The sequence below is a fragment of the Dreissena polymorpha genome, chromosome 7, assembly GCF_020536995.1.
Source record: "Dreissena polymorpha isolate Duluth1 chromosome 7, UMN_Dpol_1.0, whole genome shotgun sequence".
NCBI classification, from domain to species: Eukaryota; Metazoa; Mollusca; class Bivalvia; order Myida; family Dreissenidae; genus Dreissena; species Dreissena polymorpha.
The window spans coordinates 79,478,689-79,497,336 of record NC_068361.1 but is presented as its reverse complement, the minus strand read 5'-3'; the positions used below and the strand labels follow the sequence as shown (position 1 = coordinate 79,497,336).

Here is an 18,648-nt window from a genome sequence, read left to right as displayed (position 1 = left end):
AAAACGAAACCAGTGATAAGTGACAGTTTCAAGTAATGGTGACCTTTTTATTTGAACAACTCTATATTTATGGAGGGAGTGTCGCTTTTCAGTGCAAATATATTGACTTTAAGCGGAATCTCGTTCGTCGTTGTTTTAATGACTTCAAATAAGAAACACTACAGTTATCTTGAATCGAAACGGTATACTTGAGCTTTCCATTGTTCGACGCATATATTAAGTTATTCAACAGAAACCACTCACAATAGTGCTTCTTTTCATTTAATTTATTTATTATCATTTAAAGTACTGTTTATTTTCGCTGAAACTTCGGAAACCTATCAATGCTCTCTTAGTGCGCGAATAAAGCGTTGCACCGATCTTTATGCCCCCCTTCGAAGAAGAGGGGGTATATTGCTTTGCTCATGTCGGTCTGTCGGTCTGTCCGTCCACCAGGTGGTTGTCAGACGATAACTCAAGAACGCTTGGGCCTAGGATCATGAAACTTCATAAGTACATTGATCATGACTCGCAGATGACCCCTATTGATTTTGAGGTCACTAGGTCAAAGGTCAAGGTCACGGTGACCAGAAATAGTAAAATGGTTTTTGAATGATAACTCAAGAACGCATACGCCTAGGATCATGAAACTTCATGGGTAGATTGATCATGACTTGCAGATCACCCCTATTGATTTTGAGGTCACTAGGTTAAAGGTCAAGGTAACGGTGACCCGAAATAGTAAAATGGTTTCCGGATGATAACTCAAGAACGCATACGCCTAGGATCATGAAACTTCATGGGTAGATTGATCATGACTCGCAGATCACCCCTATTGATTTTGAGGTCACTAGGTCAAAGGTCAAGGTCACGGTGACCCGAAATAGTAAAATGGTTTTCGGATGATAACTCAAGAACGCATACGCCTAGGATCATGAAACTTCACAGGTAGATTGATCATGACTTGCAGATTACCCCTATTGATTTTGAGGTCACAAGGTCAAAGGTCAAGGTCACGGTGACCCGAAATAGTAAAATGATTTTCGGATGATAACTCAAGAACGCTTTTGCCTAGGATCATGACACTTCATAGGTACATTGATCGTGACCCGCAGATGACCCCTATTGATTTTCAGGTCACTAGGTCAAAAGTCAAGGTCACAGTGACAAAAATTGTATTCACACAATGGCTGCCACTACAACGGACAGCCCATATGGGGGGCATGCATGTTTTACAAACAGCCCTTGTTATGAAAATAACTCTGTACTGATCTTTATGCATGGATATATCTAAAAAAAAAAGCATTATAACGAAAATATTGTTTTTGTACAGGAATTTCAGCATAAATTATCGACCAATGAAATAAATAGTTTTAAATTATAATATGTTAGTTCCCTAATAATTACAGCTCTTTCTTCAACATCGACACAGAGCGGCCTTTACAAAATTAATACAAGAAATAAAAGGGTATAAAACGGCGAAAAATACCTGCCTCGGAATGGACGTCGCCATCTTGACTATCACGTGGACGTCGCCATCTTGACTATCACGTGGACGTCGCCATATTGACTATCACGTGATTACCCCCTCTGATTGGCATAGTCAGGAGAAATTGCGGTTGGACTTTGTTCGGTTCAAATAGGCGCTTTCAGTAACGTATCTCAAATTATGTTTTAACCCATTTATGTCTAGCGTCTAGAAAAAAGGCCTTGGCAAACAGCGTAGACCCAGATGAGACGCTTACGATGCGGCGTCTCATCAGGGTCTGCGCTGTTTTCTTAGAGGAATTTCTGTAAGAAATATTATAAATATAGAAATAGATATACTAGACATCCCTAATTTTGGAAATAATTTGAGCCATTTTGAAGGATGGGAGAGATCACTAGGCATAAATGGGTTAAAATTATGAAGCTAGTAATTTACCGCGCGATCTGATAACTTGCATTGCTTTTGCTTACCGAGTGATAAGAACTACGCCCAAATCAATCAATTGTTGCAACTGTGCACGTTGATTGTATATTTTGTTCACATATGTGTAACATCTGCTTTTATTTAAAGGTATTTGCTATACGCAATGTGTAAGGCACTGTTTGATCGGGCACATGTTCACGTGATAATGTTGGGCTCACCATTTGAAATTTGCGGACGCGAAAAAGCCTATCAAAAGCGTTTTTATATGCAAAGTTCTATAAAATATATGTACCGTTTATATGCACATAGAGCATAAAAGACAGCTTCAAATGAAGTTTATGGCAATGTGAATTACAACGCATAACTTTATATGGTAAACCTTTATATTATTGGTCAAAGTTTGCGAATGTATGCAGTTATTATGTCAAATTTTTGGTACCATTGTTTTCACGAAGAATGAAGGACTTGATGTTTTCAAATATATATTCTGGTATACAACGAACAGTATAAGTGTTTTTGTGCGCTGTACATATTTTAGAATTTTATCACAATAAAAAAGATTCTTTGAATAGAAATACCAACAATATCGTTTCCACGTGATTTAATGCGTGATTAAACCTCGTTTATTCAGAATTGTGTTTGTTTAAGTGTAAAACAAATCGATTGTCAAGAACTGGAGTGTGTATGGATGAGGACCGAAAAAGAAAGATTGTATGACATAGAGATTACAAAAAATGAATATCAAATGCAAAATCAAACTTCACATAAAATGCAAGTTGAGTGGAAATAGCGAAATTGCGTACTTGTCATTAGACATTTTAATTGAAAAACAGGCTTTCCTGGTAAATCATTTCATTCAATAATTATTTTTTTTAAATATTTGAAAGTACACGTGTCATACAACGTACTGTTCATAACGCCTGAAATTGTACTTTCCCGTGGACAAAAAAGACACGTGGACATGTCCAACAGTACAATTACTTGCGTAAGATAAGTTTTTTCCACAGCACAGGCAAATATACTTTTGTGATTTGTTAAGAAGAATGATTTTTTTTCCTGACTCTTTTTCAATAGATGCGAAAATATAACAACTATGTATAGTAGTATTTATGAAAACCATAGTCCCGCCAGTGTGTTCTGAACTTCTGATAGGGCGTAGTGCCTCACATCAACCTCTTTCGTAACTTTTGTTGTTCAATGTCATGTTATCACAGCCGCTGGGGTTACGACGATAATAACAACACTGCAGCCTTCAGACCTTGTTTTCACGCTTGTGAGCAAAATTGAGTTACACCCATTTGGTAGAACGAAGAACGTTTAGCTTAACGTATAAAGTACACAGAAAGTGTTTACTATTCATTTTTACATTGCGAAAATAATTGCTCAGTTTAGAGGTTAATTACTTCGACCTCCCTTTTGATTTCAGTATTTTTTTTGTTTAATTCCACTAAGACTTTATGTACCAGATTGCATATACTTTACCTATTTATGCCTAGTAGACTCGCCCATCCTTCTAAATTGGATCAATTTATTTCCAAAATTAGGGGTTTCTAGTTTATTTATTTCTATATTTAGAATATTTCTTACAGAAATTCATTCAAGCAAACAGCGTAGACCCATCTGGGTCTACGCTGTTTGCCAACGCCTTTTTTCTAGACACTAAGCTTAAATGGGTTAACAAAAACATAATTTGGCCGTTTAATGATACCAACATATCAAGTTACGTCAATGTTGCAGCGCGTGTTGCTGGGGGTCATTGCCCTGGTCAGTTGATTGTTATCAAGCAATAACCGTCAATGATGGCCTTCAAGTAACGCTCAAGTGAATTTTAGTTTCCCTCGTTCTTTTACAGCACGAAATCCAAACTCGCAGTTAGACACTACGGTTGTCGGATTATATGGTGTTTAATTCACAGCCAGCTTAGTTCTTTACAATTTACTTAATTTATAGCTTTTGTAAACTGACATTGGGTGGATTTAATTCGCTCGCGTTTCTAGTATTTCTTGACCGCACCCAGCGTCACGCGCCTTTACTAGTTTCAGGTTTAGTGCATCTTTTTAGTATAACCGGTAATAATGATGATGAAAACAATAATAATAATAATCATCATAATCATAATAATCATATAAATGATAAATACGACTTTATAAAATTAGTAACAGAAGTTGTATTATTATTATTAACAATAGCAAAAAAAGTAATAATAGTTAAATATCCCAGTTTTATTTTGAAATGGGTGTTTTTTTAAAACGTTGTTCTTCATTAACCGTATATAATGTTGCGGGTGACGTTTGGATTTGATTGTCTAAGCTCTTACAATTGCGTCAGTCTGCTTGGGACAGCTCGATATAACTCTTACTAAAGATGTTCATTGCATGTGCGTACGTGCGTCCTAGCGCCCGTCCTGAGATTGCTTGCCAATGACTTTTTTTCTAGACGATAGGCATAAATGGGTTAAATTTTTGAAATATGAATGAAATGTGCTTGACATGTTTTAAACAGGCTAGTAGTTTCTTAATTATTATGTGTACAATTGTGCAGTCTTAAGATGAAAGCATGTTTTTTTGTAGAGAATACGAGTAGTTGTTAACATATCATACATGTATTCTTATTCAGCCATCGATCTACTTTTTCTTGTCTACTCACAAATATATTTATTCCATGTTCCACAATTTCCAGGTGGGTTTCCATTCCGGCTTTGAGAGGTTTTACGTTCTTCCACATTCCGGGGTTGACGCAATCGTAAACGTTTCCCGCGAAAGCAACGTCTGCACTCCGGGACGGTTCGTGTTCCGGATATCGGGTCCGGACATTGACGATCTCACTTACACCGGCGAAGGTACTTCATCGGCGAATTTCGGTAGTTTCCACCATGTTTTTTTCAAGAAGGACTTAAGATTCTTTTCATGATTTTTGTATGATGTCAACATTGTTGTCAATTTTTGGATGCTTCTGCTGCTGATGATGACGAAAATATTAATGGTGAGAGTGACGTAACCGTAAATGCTGTTGTACTAGTGATGATGAAAGTAATGATGTATGGTGCTATTGATGACGATACGTACCTGGTACAGATGCTGTTCATGGTGAATAGTTGATGATGATTAACTTAACAAATGCAAGATGATGATAAACTTAATGCAATCGACGGCATTCAAATTGTGGAGGAGAAAAGAATATAGTGTTGTTCAACTTATGTGAACGTAATGCCAATTTGGACATATTGCCGATGTTGTTTTGCATTCCTGAAATATATCAACATTCAAATGCACCCGCCGAAAAGCCACAATAATACCACGCATATTCACACGCGAAATTTCTCGCTGCATCATGTTACACTAAATAACGCGCAGTTCAAGAAACCTTAAGTGTTTATTTCACAGGGTTTCCATCGTCGGCTCGTTATGACATTTCGGCATACCCGCTTGCGCTAGTGAAACTTTTGGTGCACTTGTAAACCGCGAACTATTTTTAGCATTCAAAACAAATCAGTTCCTACAATTTCGGCCGATGAAAATCGCGTGAAATCGCTTCAAGAACATAACATAAAGATAGATGTTTTAAAACGAGACGTGAGACGTTAGCGTAGTTTGAAACGCTGCCAATTGAAAGGTTATCTCATGTTATATGAAATCCATCCGGCTTTCAAATATATACGCCCAGAATCAGACAGCTGTTACGTCTCCTTATTACATGCACGCTTGGTGGCTTAAAGGGGCACTACTTTACAATATGTGTCGTGTTCTGAGAAAACTGGGCATAATGCATGTGCTCAAAGTGTCGTCCTAGATTAGCCTGTTCCATCCACACTGGCTAATCAGGGACGACACTTTCCGCTTTTATGACATTTTTCGTTTAAATGAAGTCTCTTAGGCGGAAAGTGTCGTCCCTGATTAGTCTGTGTGGACTGCAAAGGCTAATCTGGGACGACGTTTTAAGCACATGCATTATGTCCATTTTTCTCAGAACACGACACTCATATGGCGTGGTAATAAATATAAGCCGCGCTCTGTGAAAACTGGGCTTAATGATTGTTCGTTAAGTTACTTTCTACCTAAACAGGATTTGTGCGAAGAAGAGATTTCCTTAAAGCGAATTTAGTTTTTTTTTCTATGTGATACTAGCTTTTTGGTAAAACGGGGTTCAATGCATGTTCGCACAGGCTTTTCAGAGACAACCCTTTCCGCTTTTATGTTTAACCCTTTGCATGCTGGGAAATTTGTCGTCTGCTTAAATGTCGTCTGCTGAATTTGGAAAATAAGCATTTTCTTAATTTTTTTTCAAAGAATACTATCAGAATAGCAAACAGTTTGGATCCAGATGACGTTCTGTGGCGTCTCATCTGTATCCAAACTGTTTGCAAAGGCCTTTAAAATTCGGTTCCCGCACTGAAAGGGTTAAAGACTTTTGTGTCATGTGGCGACGTTTGCTGCTTTGATAATACGCGAGGTTGTCTTTTAATGGCAAACCGTGTGCTGTCCTGTGAAAACGAACTCTCGATGGTCGTAAAAATGAGCGTTTGGCTTCGTTAATGATGTCGGTGTGATGGCAACATTGCCGTAGAAAATTGGAATGCTGATGTTAGTGACGAAAATATTACTAAATATTATTAAATGTTTCGATTATATCGCCGAATGATGATGACTGCATAGAGATAATGATGTAAGTGTTAATGAACAGAGGTGATTGCTATTCTGGTATTAACGATATGCACCTTGTACATGAAATGTACAGTTGCAGTTACAAGCAATGTATGGTCCTTTAAAGGTGTCACATGTGCAATAGTAGTGATACAAAAATATGATGCCTTCATGGCAAGTTACGTTGAAGTAAAATACAATCCTTTATAGAATCTGATGTTATATTATTTAATTGTAGAACATGGGTGTAGTTCCTTTAACATGCGTTGACATGCGTAGCAACTTATGTCCCTTTTATAACATATCGATGAAGCGATACGCAATCCATTGGTGATCTTTAATAAACATCAGATATGACATTGCAGTAAAACACTCCTTATGTTAAGTGGAGTAAAGCCTAGTGAAAAAGAAATGTAAGTACTTTGGTGACTTTACATGATAACGCCGTGTTATAGACACAAGCGAATGTCCTTCAATACGATGGTATGTAATGTTGTGCATAGTAAAGTACATCGCGATTGTTGTTTAATAACATCGCTTGTGACGTTGTGCACAATACAACACACGCCATTGTCTTTTCATAACGTCGCAGGTGAAGTTGTTCATACTCGTAGTAAACCCCACGCGATTGTTGCTTTCATAACGTCACATTTGACGCTTTGCATAGGAAAAAACGCGATAGTCATTTCATAATATCGCGTGTGACTCTGTGTATAGTAAAACACATTGCGATTTTCGTTTAATAACATCGCGCGTGACGTTGTGCATAACACAACACACGCCATTGTCCTTTAATAACGTCGCATTTGACGCTTTGCATACGAAAAAACGCGATAATCATTTCATAAAATCATGCATATTAAAACACATGGCATCGTCTTTTCAACGCTATGCATGGGATTCTTTTAACACCATCATGTATAAAACGTTGTTTCAAAAATACTAGCCATTTAACATATCCGCTGTTAAAGTACACATTCCTAAATGATGTGTGGGGGTCGACGGTGTCAAAGGCGCGAATGCATATGCAAATCCGAAACAAATCATCGTTTCTGATAAATGAAGCGGTGTGATAGATCGCCCGAAAACTTGTATTAAGGCAAACGATCTATCTCCAGCTTCCGCATACGTGCATTCCCTATGAAATAACATGAACGAACGCATTCATGTAACAGAAATGAATGTATAACACCAGGTCCATCCCAAAAAGTTACAAAAAAAACACACTATCAACAGCAACTTTATATCGAAATATAGATCACACAATTATCTGAAACCAAAATACAACAAAAGTAGTTTGAAAAAGAGGATGTCGCATTTGTTTGAACTTTCTGAATTTATTGTTTTCCAACGCGTGTATAAATTATTGATGGTTTGTTCCTCGCCATGAAATAATTATTCTGTTCGCAGGTGTCATAACCGTTTCACCGTCCAACACGTCAATGCTTGGCGGCAGCACCATCCGGATATCCGGTCCCTGCTTCACCGTTGGCGAGGTGGTTCCCGTCCGCGTACCGGAAGTCGGGGTTGACTTCAATTGCGAAGTGGGCAGCTTTCCTAAGGAGGCCGTCTGCGTGACGCCGCCCCTGTTCCGGACCGGCCAGCTCACGCTTCTAGTCAATACGACCAGAGGGTCGTACAGGGGAAACATTACTAGTGGTAGGTCACAATATGCTTAATACTTTCCTTAGCGAAAATGCAACTGGTTTGTGGCGGAACGTAATGTATAATTTGATCAGTTGCGACTCGATGGTGAAATATTGATGTGTAATTTAATTGAATCGTTATTATATTAATCTTTATTTTCACTTTGCACTTTTGTGAATACTAAATCCAATGTAATAAATAATGACAGAAATATACAAAACAAGCGTCATCTTCGTTATAAATAATGCAATTTGGTAGCGTTAAACAATAAGTAAATAATCCATGATAGTTTGCCCTGTTTAAATTAATTGTCTTACGTTTTAAATACGTATTTCGCGTCTTGAAATTTTCAGTAATAACCATATCAAAACACGTCGAGCAACATTTTGTATTACGAATTGATAAATTAGATTGATTGATGATTTAATAAACAGGATGACCTATGCGCGGTTTTTTGTTTATGTGTATTTTACACATATTTAAATGACGTCTTATTATTTATGTGTACAAATCTATCATTTTCATACGTTATCGCGCTGAGATATGTTTTATCGTCGAGAGTAACATGTCAATTGACACTGCTCATCTGCTGCACTAATTGATGTGAAACGTGTATGTTTATGGGATTTGTTTTCTTAGTATGCATTGTTTTTATGTTTTGAATTAGAATGGCGCTATGGTCCGTTAAAATGTAATAGAAACGCGGAAACAAAGCTCCGATTGTGTTGTTGTGCTTGGATAATTAGCATTTAATTAACAATTTAAATAACTCGGCGCTAATTAAGCGGAAGCGAATTAGTATTCCTGGTGTTTTAGTTAAAATGTGATTAAAATTTAGAAGGACGTGATTTTTATGGAAATTAGTTGCAGACGTTTTTAAGCTGTAGTTTTTGCAAGGCTTAAGCCTTTTCTATATTTTTGTATGTTCCAACTGCACAGTATCTCCGTTTGTGTAAATATTATATAAAATGTAAACACTACATAGTTAAGAAGATTTCGATGTTCGTACAACATGTTACATGTCAAAATATTAACAATTGTACGATTGATAGTGTTTTCTAATTATGAATACAGTCGTCATATTATATACCACGCCCAGGCAAAAACATTACATATCGTATGTCATGGACAATGTCTCGTTGTGAATCGAACATCGATTAATCAATTTACAGTTGTCAGTGGTGATATTTTTTTATATATTGGGCCCAAGACGCATTTGTCACAATCTATTTGTAAGTGATTCTTTATTCAATACAAATGTAACAACATTTGCCATTCTTTCAAACATTATGCAAATATGCAAAGGCATTTATGCACGCGTTTCCATGTCAAGGCGCTACATAAATCACTCATTACACTAACGTTGTGTCAAAGTTGCTTTTAAATTCCGTGTTCGCGTTCATATACAACTTACTACGTCACGGTGTAAATTTCACCTTGACATTTTGCTAGAACACAATGTCGTAAAGATTTGACATGAATTCGATAGTGTTAGTTCGCTCCTTTATCAGCTCTATTTTTGTATTTCGCATCTGAACCAACAACGGGAAACTTGTATGTATTCCAATCTATGAACAAGTCTTTTGCATTCAGATAATATATTCATTTGAAAAACACTACCATAGCGGCACATTGATTACACCCTTTCGTTACTGTGACAACAATCTATATGTTCACTAACCAGATTGCTTGTGTACATATAAAACTATATTTTGTAAATATGTTAACTATATACCGGCAATCAAAGAATAATAATCCTATAATATGGTAATGATGTGAAACTCTTGAAAATACCGAGTCTCTTTAACAAACATGTAATGTATTTAAGAGAAACGTTGGGGAAAAAAATACCGTTTTAATAAAGCATTACTGAGCGTATTTTAATGGTTTAATAGTTTATTGTTAACTTCAGTCCGAGTTGTAAATTTAATTCACTTGAAAACCATTGAAGCGTATTCGCAGGACCTTTGCAATTTTAGTGTATTCACATGGTCGTTTTAACCCATTTGTGTCTAGCGTCTAGAAAAAAGGCCTTGGCAAACAGCGTAGACCCAGATGAGACGCCGCTATTTGCTTAAAGGAATTTCTGTAAGAAATATTTTAAATGAAGAAACAAATACTAGCATACTGGAATTCCATAATTTTGGAAATAAATTGATCTAATTTAAAAGGATGTGAGAGTCCACTGGGCATACACGGGTTACATATGACTTTTTGTGTTACGCGGACTGTGCCGATCTGTTTCAGTGAACATGCTCCACTGGCCGGTAGAGGTGGAGCGCGAGAACCGTGCCAACTGGGTAGTCAGGAATATGGTTGACGTTACCTGGCCCCTACATGGGATTCCCCATCAAATGAAGAAAGAATTGCATATTCTCGCTTACCGCAGCGTACGTGAGACATTTACCAAAATAGTTTAGAATGATATTACATTATATTATGTTATATTATATTTATTTTATCTTACTTTATTTTATTATTATGCCTCACAAGAAGGTGGTATGTTGGAGCGACTATGTCGGTCGAACGGTTTGTCCGTTCGTCGATCAGTTAGTCCGCATGAACTGTTTCTAGTTTAGAGAGCAACAAATTCGAAATTTCTCATGCGATTTAATAAAAACTTAAATGATATCTTCATCAGTGATGATATGTGTCTGGTTCTGTGAAAATTAAGCAAAATGCATGTGCACTTTACGCTGTAATGGTATTTCTCGTTTAAAGGAAGTCCCTTTTTACCGAAAATCTAGTTAAAGCGGAAAGTGTCGTCTCTGATTAGACTGTGCGGACTGCACAGGCTAATCTGGGACGACATTTTACGCACATGCATTATGCACAGTGTTATCAGAACGCGACACATATGCAAGACTCTTCATCCTCAGTTATCCCATATTCGTGAGTTGCTTGCCCTTGAACGTATGTGACACAACTGTTGGTGAAAGAAATAAAGTTTGTGCAAAGGCTCTTGTTAGATTAACAACCCCTTGTTTTATTTCAAATCAAGATAATACAAGTTTTATTTTACGAATTTGATTGATAATTGCCATAACAAACTGACCTCATTTCATGTGCCCTTCATGTGCGTGAAAATATCAGAACTGAATGGTGATGTGGATTTTTTCGATACACCAGGAAAGTGAAAACTTAATGTCTATTTATTTGACCTGACACCATTACTGAAATTAGGTCAAAAGTAAACCCAATAATTTACTAGATTACACTTTCTGACGTAGGCATATTGGGCGAGGCTCTCGAGTCGTTTCATGGGTATAACCATAAATTCAGTATTACTATTATCTCACAGGACCAGAACGGCGTTCCGAGTCTCAGAAACGTGAGCGGCATTATTTCGGTGGAGCCACGCTCAACGAATCGCAGGTTCCGGCTTCCGGAGATCGCCGATTCCGACAGTGCACACTCTCTAGTCATCAGTCTGTGTTGGAGGATCAATGCCTATCAACATGTGTACGTTATCTTGTATACAGAATCAAACAAGAAAATTTCGTACACTACAAGTTTACGACTTGGAGACGGCGTATTGTTTATGGAATTCGTATTTTATTAACTCATTTATGCTAGCGTCTAGAAAAAAGGCCTTGGCAAACAGCGTAGACCCAGATGAGACGCCGCATGATGCGGCGTCTCATCAGGGTCTGCGCTGTTTGCTTAAAGGATTTTATGTTAGAAATATTCTAAATATAGAAATAAATATAAAAGACATCCCTAATTTTGGAAATAAATTGATCCAATTTAGAAGGATGGGGGAGTCCACTAGGCATAAATGGGTTAATATAACACGTTTCTAATGATTGCAAACTGTCAAACACAAATCTCGTCTGGTTTTCTCTTTACACAGCTTACCAATCTGCGTCTGGTCGGACGTGTTTCCGGTAAGATGGCTGCCGAATGAACAGAAGCAGAAATCTCAGCAGTGGTGCGAAAAGTGGCTTACGAAGGAGAAAATAATCAATGCTAGTGACCCAGTGAAAATCCGTGCGCCAAATTGCCCGTGTGTTGCGAGCATCGCGGAGCGCGATGTGGGACATTTTCACCCGGACCCATTCTGTGATAACACCACGAACAGTACTTATAACTGTGAATATAATAAAAATGCTGAGAAGTGCTTCACTAGGAATATAAAAAGGTTGGTATAATGCGGTGGATGTATTGAAATGTGTGATACGATAGGCGAATGGATCTTTCTTACGAACTGGTTCGGATTATAATTACCTCTGGTTTGTATAATATAAACGGTTTGCACATTTTACCTGCGCTCATTTGAGGAAGTCTATGGTGTTTATGAGTTGGGATTATCATTTATTTAAAGCAAAACTGGTGAAATATCATGGGTTATATTGACGTTATTGCAACAGTTTGTATCTATATACGCTTTGCTTTAAACAAACTAACCTTTTCATTACCGAATTTGCACATGTATTATGCGATTTCCGAAAATGATATGCTTCTACTGAATAATACAAAATAACACTTCCCCTCCACCTCTAACTGAGTACATTGCTATTATGCGGATGGCGAACTCCTGGTTTGTCTCTTCACCCATTTATGCCCAGTAGACTCTCCCATCCTTCTAAATTGGATCAATCTTTGTCAATATTAGGGATGTTTAGTATATTTATTTCTATATTAAGAATATTTCTTTCATAATTCCTTTAAGCAAACAGCGCAGACCCGGATGAGACGCCTCATCTGGGTCTACGCTGTTTGCCAAGGCCTATTTTTTAGACGTAGGCATAAATGGGCTAAACGCGAACACGCACACAATTATTACCATTGTATAACATTTACATCCTGTTTCTTTCCAAATTTAAGTCCAAACGGCGAGGCGTTTGAACCCCATGCCAACCGAGATCTCTTAGTTTTTAATCGTCGGAAAGGTCGCCGCGGCGTAGTAGAAATGTAGTCCGCCTGGCGACTGGTAGGCCCTGGGCTCGATTCCCATTTTGGGAGCGTTGTTTTCATCTCCTCAAGTTCTACTCAGGAGATGGACAGGAGAGTGTTTCAATAACACTCAGGAGTTTGATGCAATAAAGATCAAATAAATAGCCTTTAAAAACTATTTTGTTATTAAAAAAATCAAAACCAAAAATTAACAAATTTTGCTTCCGTTGCAATTCCAGCCCCGACGACAGCGGCGAGACCTGCTGTTACAATGCCAAACGCGATCTCATGGACATCCGGGATCACCCGGGAGCCGGCACCCACCAGCGTTACAACTACCAAGCGCAGGCAACGTTGCCGGGGGCAAAGGGGCCGGTCCCCTTCTTCTCCTTCTTCGAGGAGGACGTCTTGCCCCGACTTCACTGTTGCGAGTACTCCGATAGGAACTGTAGTGATTTCATCAAATTCCGCCAAGCTACAACGTGCCAAGATTATTCAGCGCCTAGTCTTGGTAAGTGTTTTGAAGATGTGAACTTGTTTGTTTTTGGGAAAAACGTGTGGCTTTTTTGTGAACATATATGAATGTCTATCAAAGCATGCGTACCTTTGTGAAAATATTTGCATGCTTGCGACAGCATGCACGTCGTCATTCGGGCGTTCCTGTGAAAGTCTAGGTATACATGTAACTGTGAAAGTCAGTAAAAGTTTTGAAGATTCAAACAATATGGGTATGGACCTTAAGTCCAGCCTGCGAAATTGTCGGCATACCTACATGACCTATGCAATCATACCTCAACATGGATTTTAACGTCTATGCATGGCTGTTTAAGTCTGTGTCGAACGTGAATGCATTGCTAAATTCGGGATATGTGGGTGCGGTTCTAAATATCTAGCTGTGTCTGTAAACGCCTTTTTATGTATATTTGAAAGTGTAGACACGTTCGTAAGTCTCTGCAAAAACGTTAGAAAGTATGTAACTGTTTAGTTTGCCTTAGGCTTGGTATGTTTGGATGACGCTTGTTGGAACAAGCGTTTTGTATAAAGATAAACATATGAATGTCAAAAATGCTTTCGAATCGTTGTTTTTCATCACCATAGCGTTTATTTTAAGAAAGTTGGCTTTATATTTTGCCAGCCATTGACAATGGCTCGAGAATATTTGACACATGGGTGTGGACCGCGAAATCTTGATAAATTAACTAGCTGGCTTGATTTAATGCGAAACTTTATTTAATTAACAATTTCCGGTGAAAGTTGAACAGATCGCTAACGCCTTCGTTTAGCATTAGATCTATGCGACAATTATGTAACAAAAGTGCGGATATATGTTAGTAAGTACGATGTATCTGTATAGTATCAGGAAAATTAGACTTTATTCTTGATTATACTTGTATATTTGCAGTCCCAAGAAAGTATTGCCTTACATACTGTGATCCGTCTCAAAATGTTTCTGCGTGGCACGATTGTTATTCCCCAAATATCCTATCCGCTATGATTGCACCTCCCATATCTAATTACAGGAACATTATGTATTAAGCTCCAAAAATTCATCACCTGACCTGATGTGTGCAGCCCGAAGATTTCATTGTTCCACTTATTTGTGTTTAAATTGTTATTTCCCGACATGACTTTTTAGCCGAACAATTTAATTACCACATATATGCAGTCCCAAACTTAAATGGCAGTATACTATTTACCAGCGGCAACATTTCACTGTTTGCAGCCCCAAAATCGTATTGCTGCAAATCCATTTGCAGTGACCAAATCCCCAACATTTTATTAGCAGCCCCGACATACTGTTAGCAGCCCCCGAATCTCATCGCCCTACGTTCTGTTTGCAGCTCCAAATCTCTTTGCCCTACAATATGCTTGCAGCCCCAAATCTCTTTGCCCTGCATACAGTTTTCAGCCCCCAATTCGGATTGCCTTACATCGTATTTCCAGTCCACATATCTTATTGCCATACATTATGTTTGCAGCCGCAAAATCTCAATGCCCGACATTCTTTATGCAGCTCAAAAATCTGGTTGCCCGACATTTTGTTTGCAGCCCCAAATATTGCCCGACATTATGTTTGCAGCTCTTAATCTCTTTGTCCGACATTATGTTTGGAGTCCCCCAAATCTGATTGCCCGACATTTTGTTTGCAGCTCCAAAATCTCATTAACCAACATTCCGTTTGCAGCCCAATCCCCAAATCCGATTGCCATTTAGTTTGCATCCTCCAAACATTGCCCGACATTCTGTTTGCAGCTCCAAATCTCTTTGTCCGACATTATGTTTGGAGTCCCCAAATCTGATTGCCCAACATTTTGTTTGCAGCTCCAAAATCTCATTAACCAATGTTCTGTTTGCAGCTCCATCCCCAAATCTGATTGCCCGATATTTTGTTTGCATCCACCAAACAATGCCCAACGTTCTGTTAGCAACTCCCAAATCTTATTGAGCCCCGAAATCTCATCGCCCTACATTCTGTTTGCAGCCCCTAAATCTCATCGCCATACATTCTGTTTGCACTCCCAAAATCTCTTTGACCTACATTATGTTTGCAGACCCAAAATCCTATGCCCTGAAAGTTTGTGTGCAGCCCCAAAATCTCATCGCCCTGAATTCTTTTTGCTGCCTCTAATCCCATTGGTATGCATTCTGTTTTCAACAAATAAATCTGAGTGTTGTCATGGCTTTGGGGACAGGTGTCCTCCTAGCAATCGGAGGTCACGGGTTCGATCACCACCGTGGTGTCGTTCTATAGATCTCTCACAAAGACACGAAGCCGTATGCTTGCGATGCGATCGAGCTAATATAAATAGGTGTAAACCAATTTAACTAAACTTAATTCGATTGCCCAAAGTTCTGTTTTGACATTGTCCAATATTGTGTTTGCAGCCCAGGCCGCTGGCGACCCCCATATCGTGACGCTGGACGGGAAGAACTACTCGTTTAACGGCGTGGGAGACTTCTATCTAGTCATGGACCCCGCGTCCAGCACATCGGTCCAGGTCCGGGCTGTGCAGGTGACGGATATAAATGGTGGGTTTCAGTGAAAAAACGGAGTACATTTGACATACGTTTGCTCAAAATTAAATGTTAGCCCCAAAATATCACGGCCTGGAAATAAAGTTAAGTTGTGGCTGAACGGAAACAATATTTTTAGCGACTATTTTAAGTGGCAATGTCAGATGAGATGGTAGTGACGGATGAAAAACTTTTAGGCGACCGATAACAATCGTGGACGACAGATACAAATTGTAGTTGTTTGATAAAATGATGGTAGACAGATACAACTGGTCGGTGTCAGATAGGATGTCGGGTAACGCATGCAAATTGGGGGCAACAGATAAAAGCGGTGGATGTCCGGATAGTACGTGTGTGTTGACAATCAAACTGGACATATGTGATAAGCCCCCCCCCCCCCCCCCCTCCTCACCCTCAAGAACACAACGTAATAAATAAAACAGTTATTTAGTTATTTTGCATTGCTTGTACTGATCTGATTGAAAGGGAAGCAATCACTGCTTCGACTTAGTTCGTTTCATCTCTTGGTGCAACTGTATGTTCCAGTACTAGTAGGATATCGGTTTGTAATAATTAGAATACTGTTGCTGCTGCTGATGATGATAAATAGTTATAATAATACTTTTAATAATAATTTTAGTAATAATAATAAAAGTAATAATTATGAGAACAAAAATAACAATACTGATACGTTTTCGTTAATCAGGTAACCTCCAGAGCGCCACAGTATTTTCGCACGTGGCGGTTGCTATGCGAGGCTCCTCGGACACTGTGGAAATCCGGAAGTCCGGCAACGGGACCGACGACTTCGAGGTGCTCCTCAACCACATACCTTTATCATCATACGTATCTACCTCACGGTTTACAAGTACGTTTATAGTGATTTTACTCCGTTTGTTTTGTACTCGTTTAAACACTTATTTAGTTCTTAAAGTAATGCGTACGTGTACAATTTACCACTTATACATTTATCACCCTCCCCACTGTATGATTATACAGAAGTGATTAAGACATTCAAAAAAGTACGATGTGATACAAGTAGAAGAACGTGAATACAGAGAGATATGAATGTTCGGAAGCCACCGATCTCATGGTCGACACAATTAGTAGTAGCCGCTAGATTCGATTCAACCAAACAATCAAATACACGTATGCCCTCTTTTGAATAACAATGTACAGAATATGAATGTATAATTTTCGGCTTTATTTTATTATCATGCACACACGTGTGCGTATTTCCTATACGATCTTTTCGGAGAAAAAAGTTTGTTTCAAGTCACTCGATATACTAAAATTTGGCGTGTGAAACCTAAACTTTTTTAGTATAAAGTTTGTGTTGTCGATCAATTTTACTAAGTTCAATTGTGAGAGCATTTGCTACATGTGATCATACTCGATTCGTTAACTTTAACTTAACAAAAAATACCTAAATAAAACATATTACTGTGGGTTTGGAAGATTTCTTCCTGTCATGGCATATTCTCATTTAATTGGGAATCGTGAACGGACTTTGTTACGGACTTCTACTTACCTTAGTAGTAACCATGATGTTTTGACAATATTAGTGGAAATAAATGAAAAAAGTTTTAGTATTATATTAGTAGTCTACGTAATTTCGCTCCTCTACTTAAGAGCCTACTAGCCTTGTATGAAGTGTTTTCGGAACCTCTCGGCTTTCGGACATGAAATCTTAACATGCAGCGTGTCATTGATTTATCTACCGTTTAGTATCCGTGAACAGATCATGTACCTGTTTTAAAAAAGTTTCTTGTTATTTGCTGTGTTGACATTTGGTTGTTTACTATGTTATTAATGTGTATCACATATTTTCGTTTGTCACAAAAAAAGAAAATAAATTTTCGTTGTATGCCGACATAAACTTATACTATGGTTTAATAGAAAACGCATTGACTAGTAAAATTGAAACAATAATTAAGTTATGGTTGACCATTATTATTCATGGAGTCTGAATACTGTGTATGTAAGTATTTAAATAGAATTTCGCCAATGATTGTTTACAAGTAAGTTTTACATGGTTGTAAAGCAACTGAGATGGGTGTTGGAACTCAAGGTTTTACAGTTTTTTTCATCACGTTTTCCATGTCTACGTTGGGCGTTAAATTCCACGCCATTTGTAAGAGGGACGGTGTTATTGGAAACATAATCAGTAAATAACATACCATATAGAAAATGACATATAGTATTGTGCCGTAAAAGAATCTCGCCGTGTATGCATTCCTTTTGTTAACAATTCGACTCCCAACATTTTATTTAATGTCACACATAATAAATAACTACTGCCACCACCACTACCGCTTCCCCTACCACCACGACCACCACTACCATCACCACCACTTACGCAATCATCCCACCACAACCACCACCACTATCGTTTACGCATCATCATCATCATCATCATCACCATCGCCACCACCTGCGAACAGCATCAATGTCACTAACACAACAACTTTCACCACCACCACTACCACTACCAGGAACAATCATCACCACGACCCCCACCAAAACACCACCACCACCGCCAAAACCACAACCACCACC

General features: G+C 38.3%; 1 protein-coding gene across 3 annotated transcripts in view; it reads left to right on the top strand.

Annotated features, from left to right (window-relative positions):
• LOC127837539 (protein mesh-like) overlaps window positions 1-18,648 on the top strand; it is a 97,494-nt gene that overhangs the window by 67,145 nt on the left and 11,701 nt on the right. For 2 of the 3 annotated variants that reach the window (XM_052364708.1, XM_052364710.1), the window contains 8 exons: window positions 4,571-4,751; window positions 7,942-8,190; window positions 10,426-10,568; window positions 11,480-11,640; window positions 12,032-12,319; window positions 13,314-13,585; window positions 15,961-16,104; window positions 16,796-16,957. In XM_052364708.1, the coding sequence (XP_052220668.1) occupies window positions 4,571-4,751; window positions 7,942-8,190; window positions 10,426-10,568; window positions 11,480-11,640; window positions 12,032-12,319; window positions 13,314-13,585; window positions 15,961-16,104; window positions 16,796-16,957 (1,600 nt within the window). The remainder of the gene's footprint in view (window positions 1-4,570; window positions 4,752-7,941; window positions 8,191-10,425; window positions 10,569-11,479; window positions 11,641-12,031; window positions 12,320-13,313; window positions 13,586-15,960; window positions 16,105-16,795; window positions 16,958-18,648) is intronic. The other variant, XM_052364709.1, reaches the window with a different exon arrangement.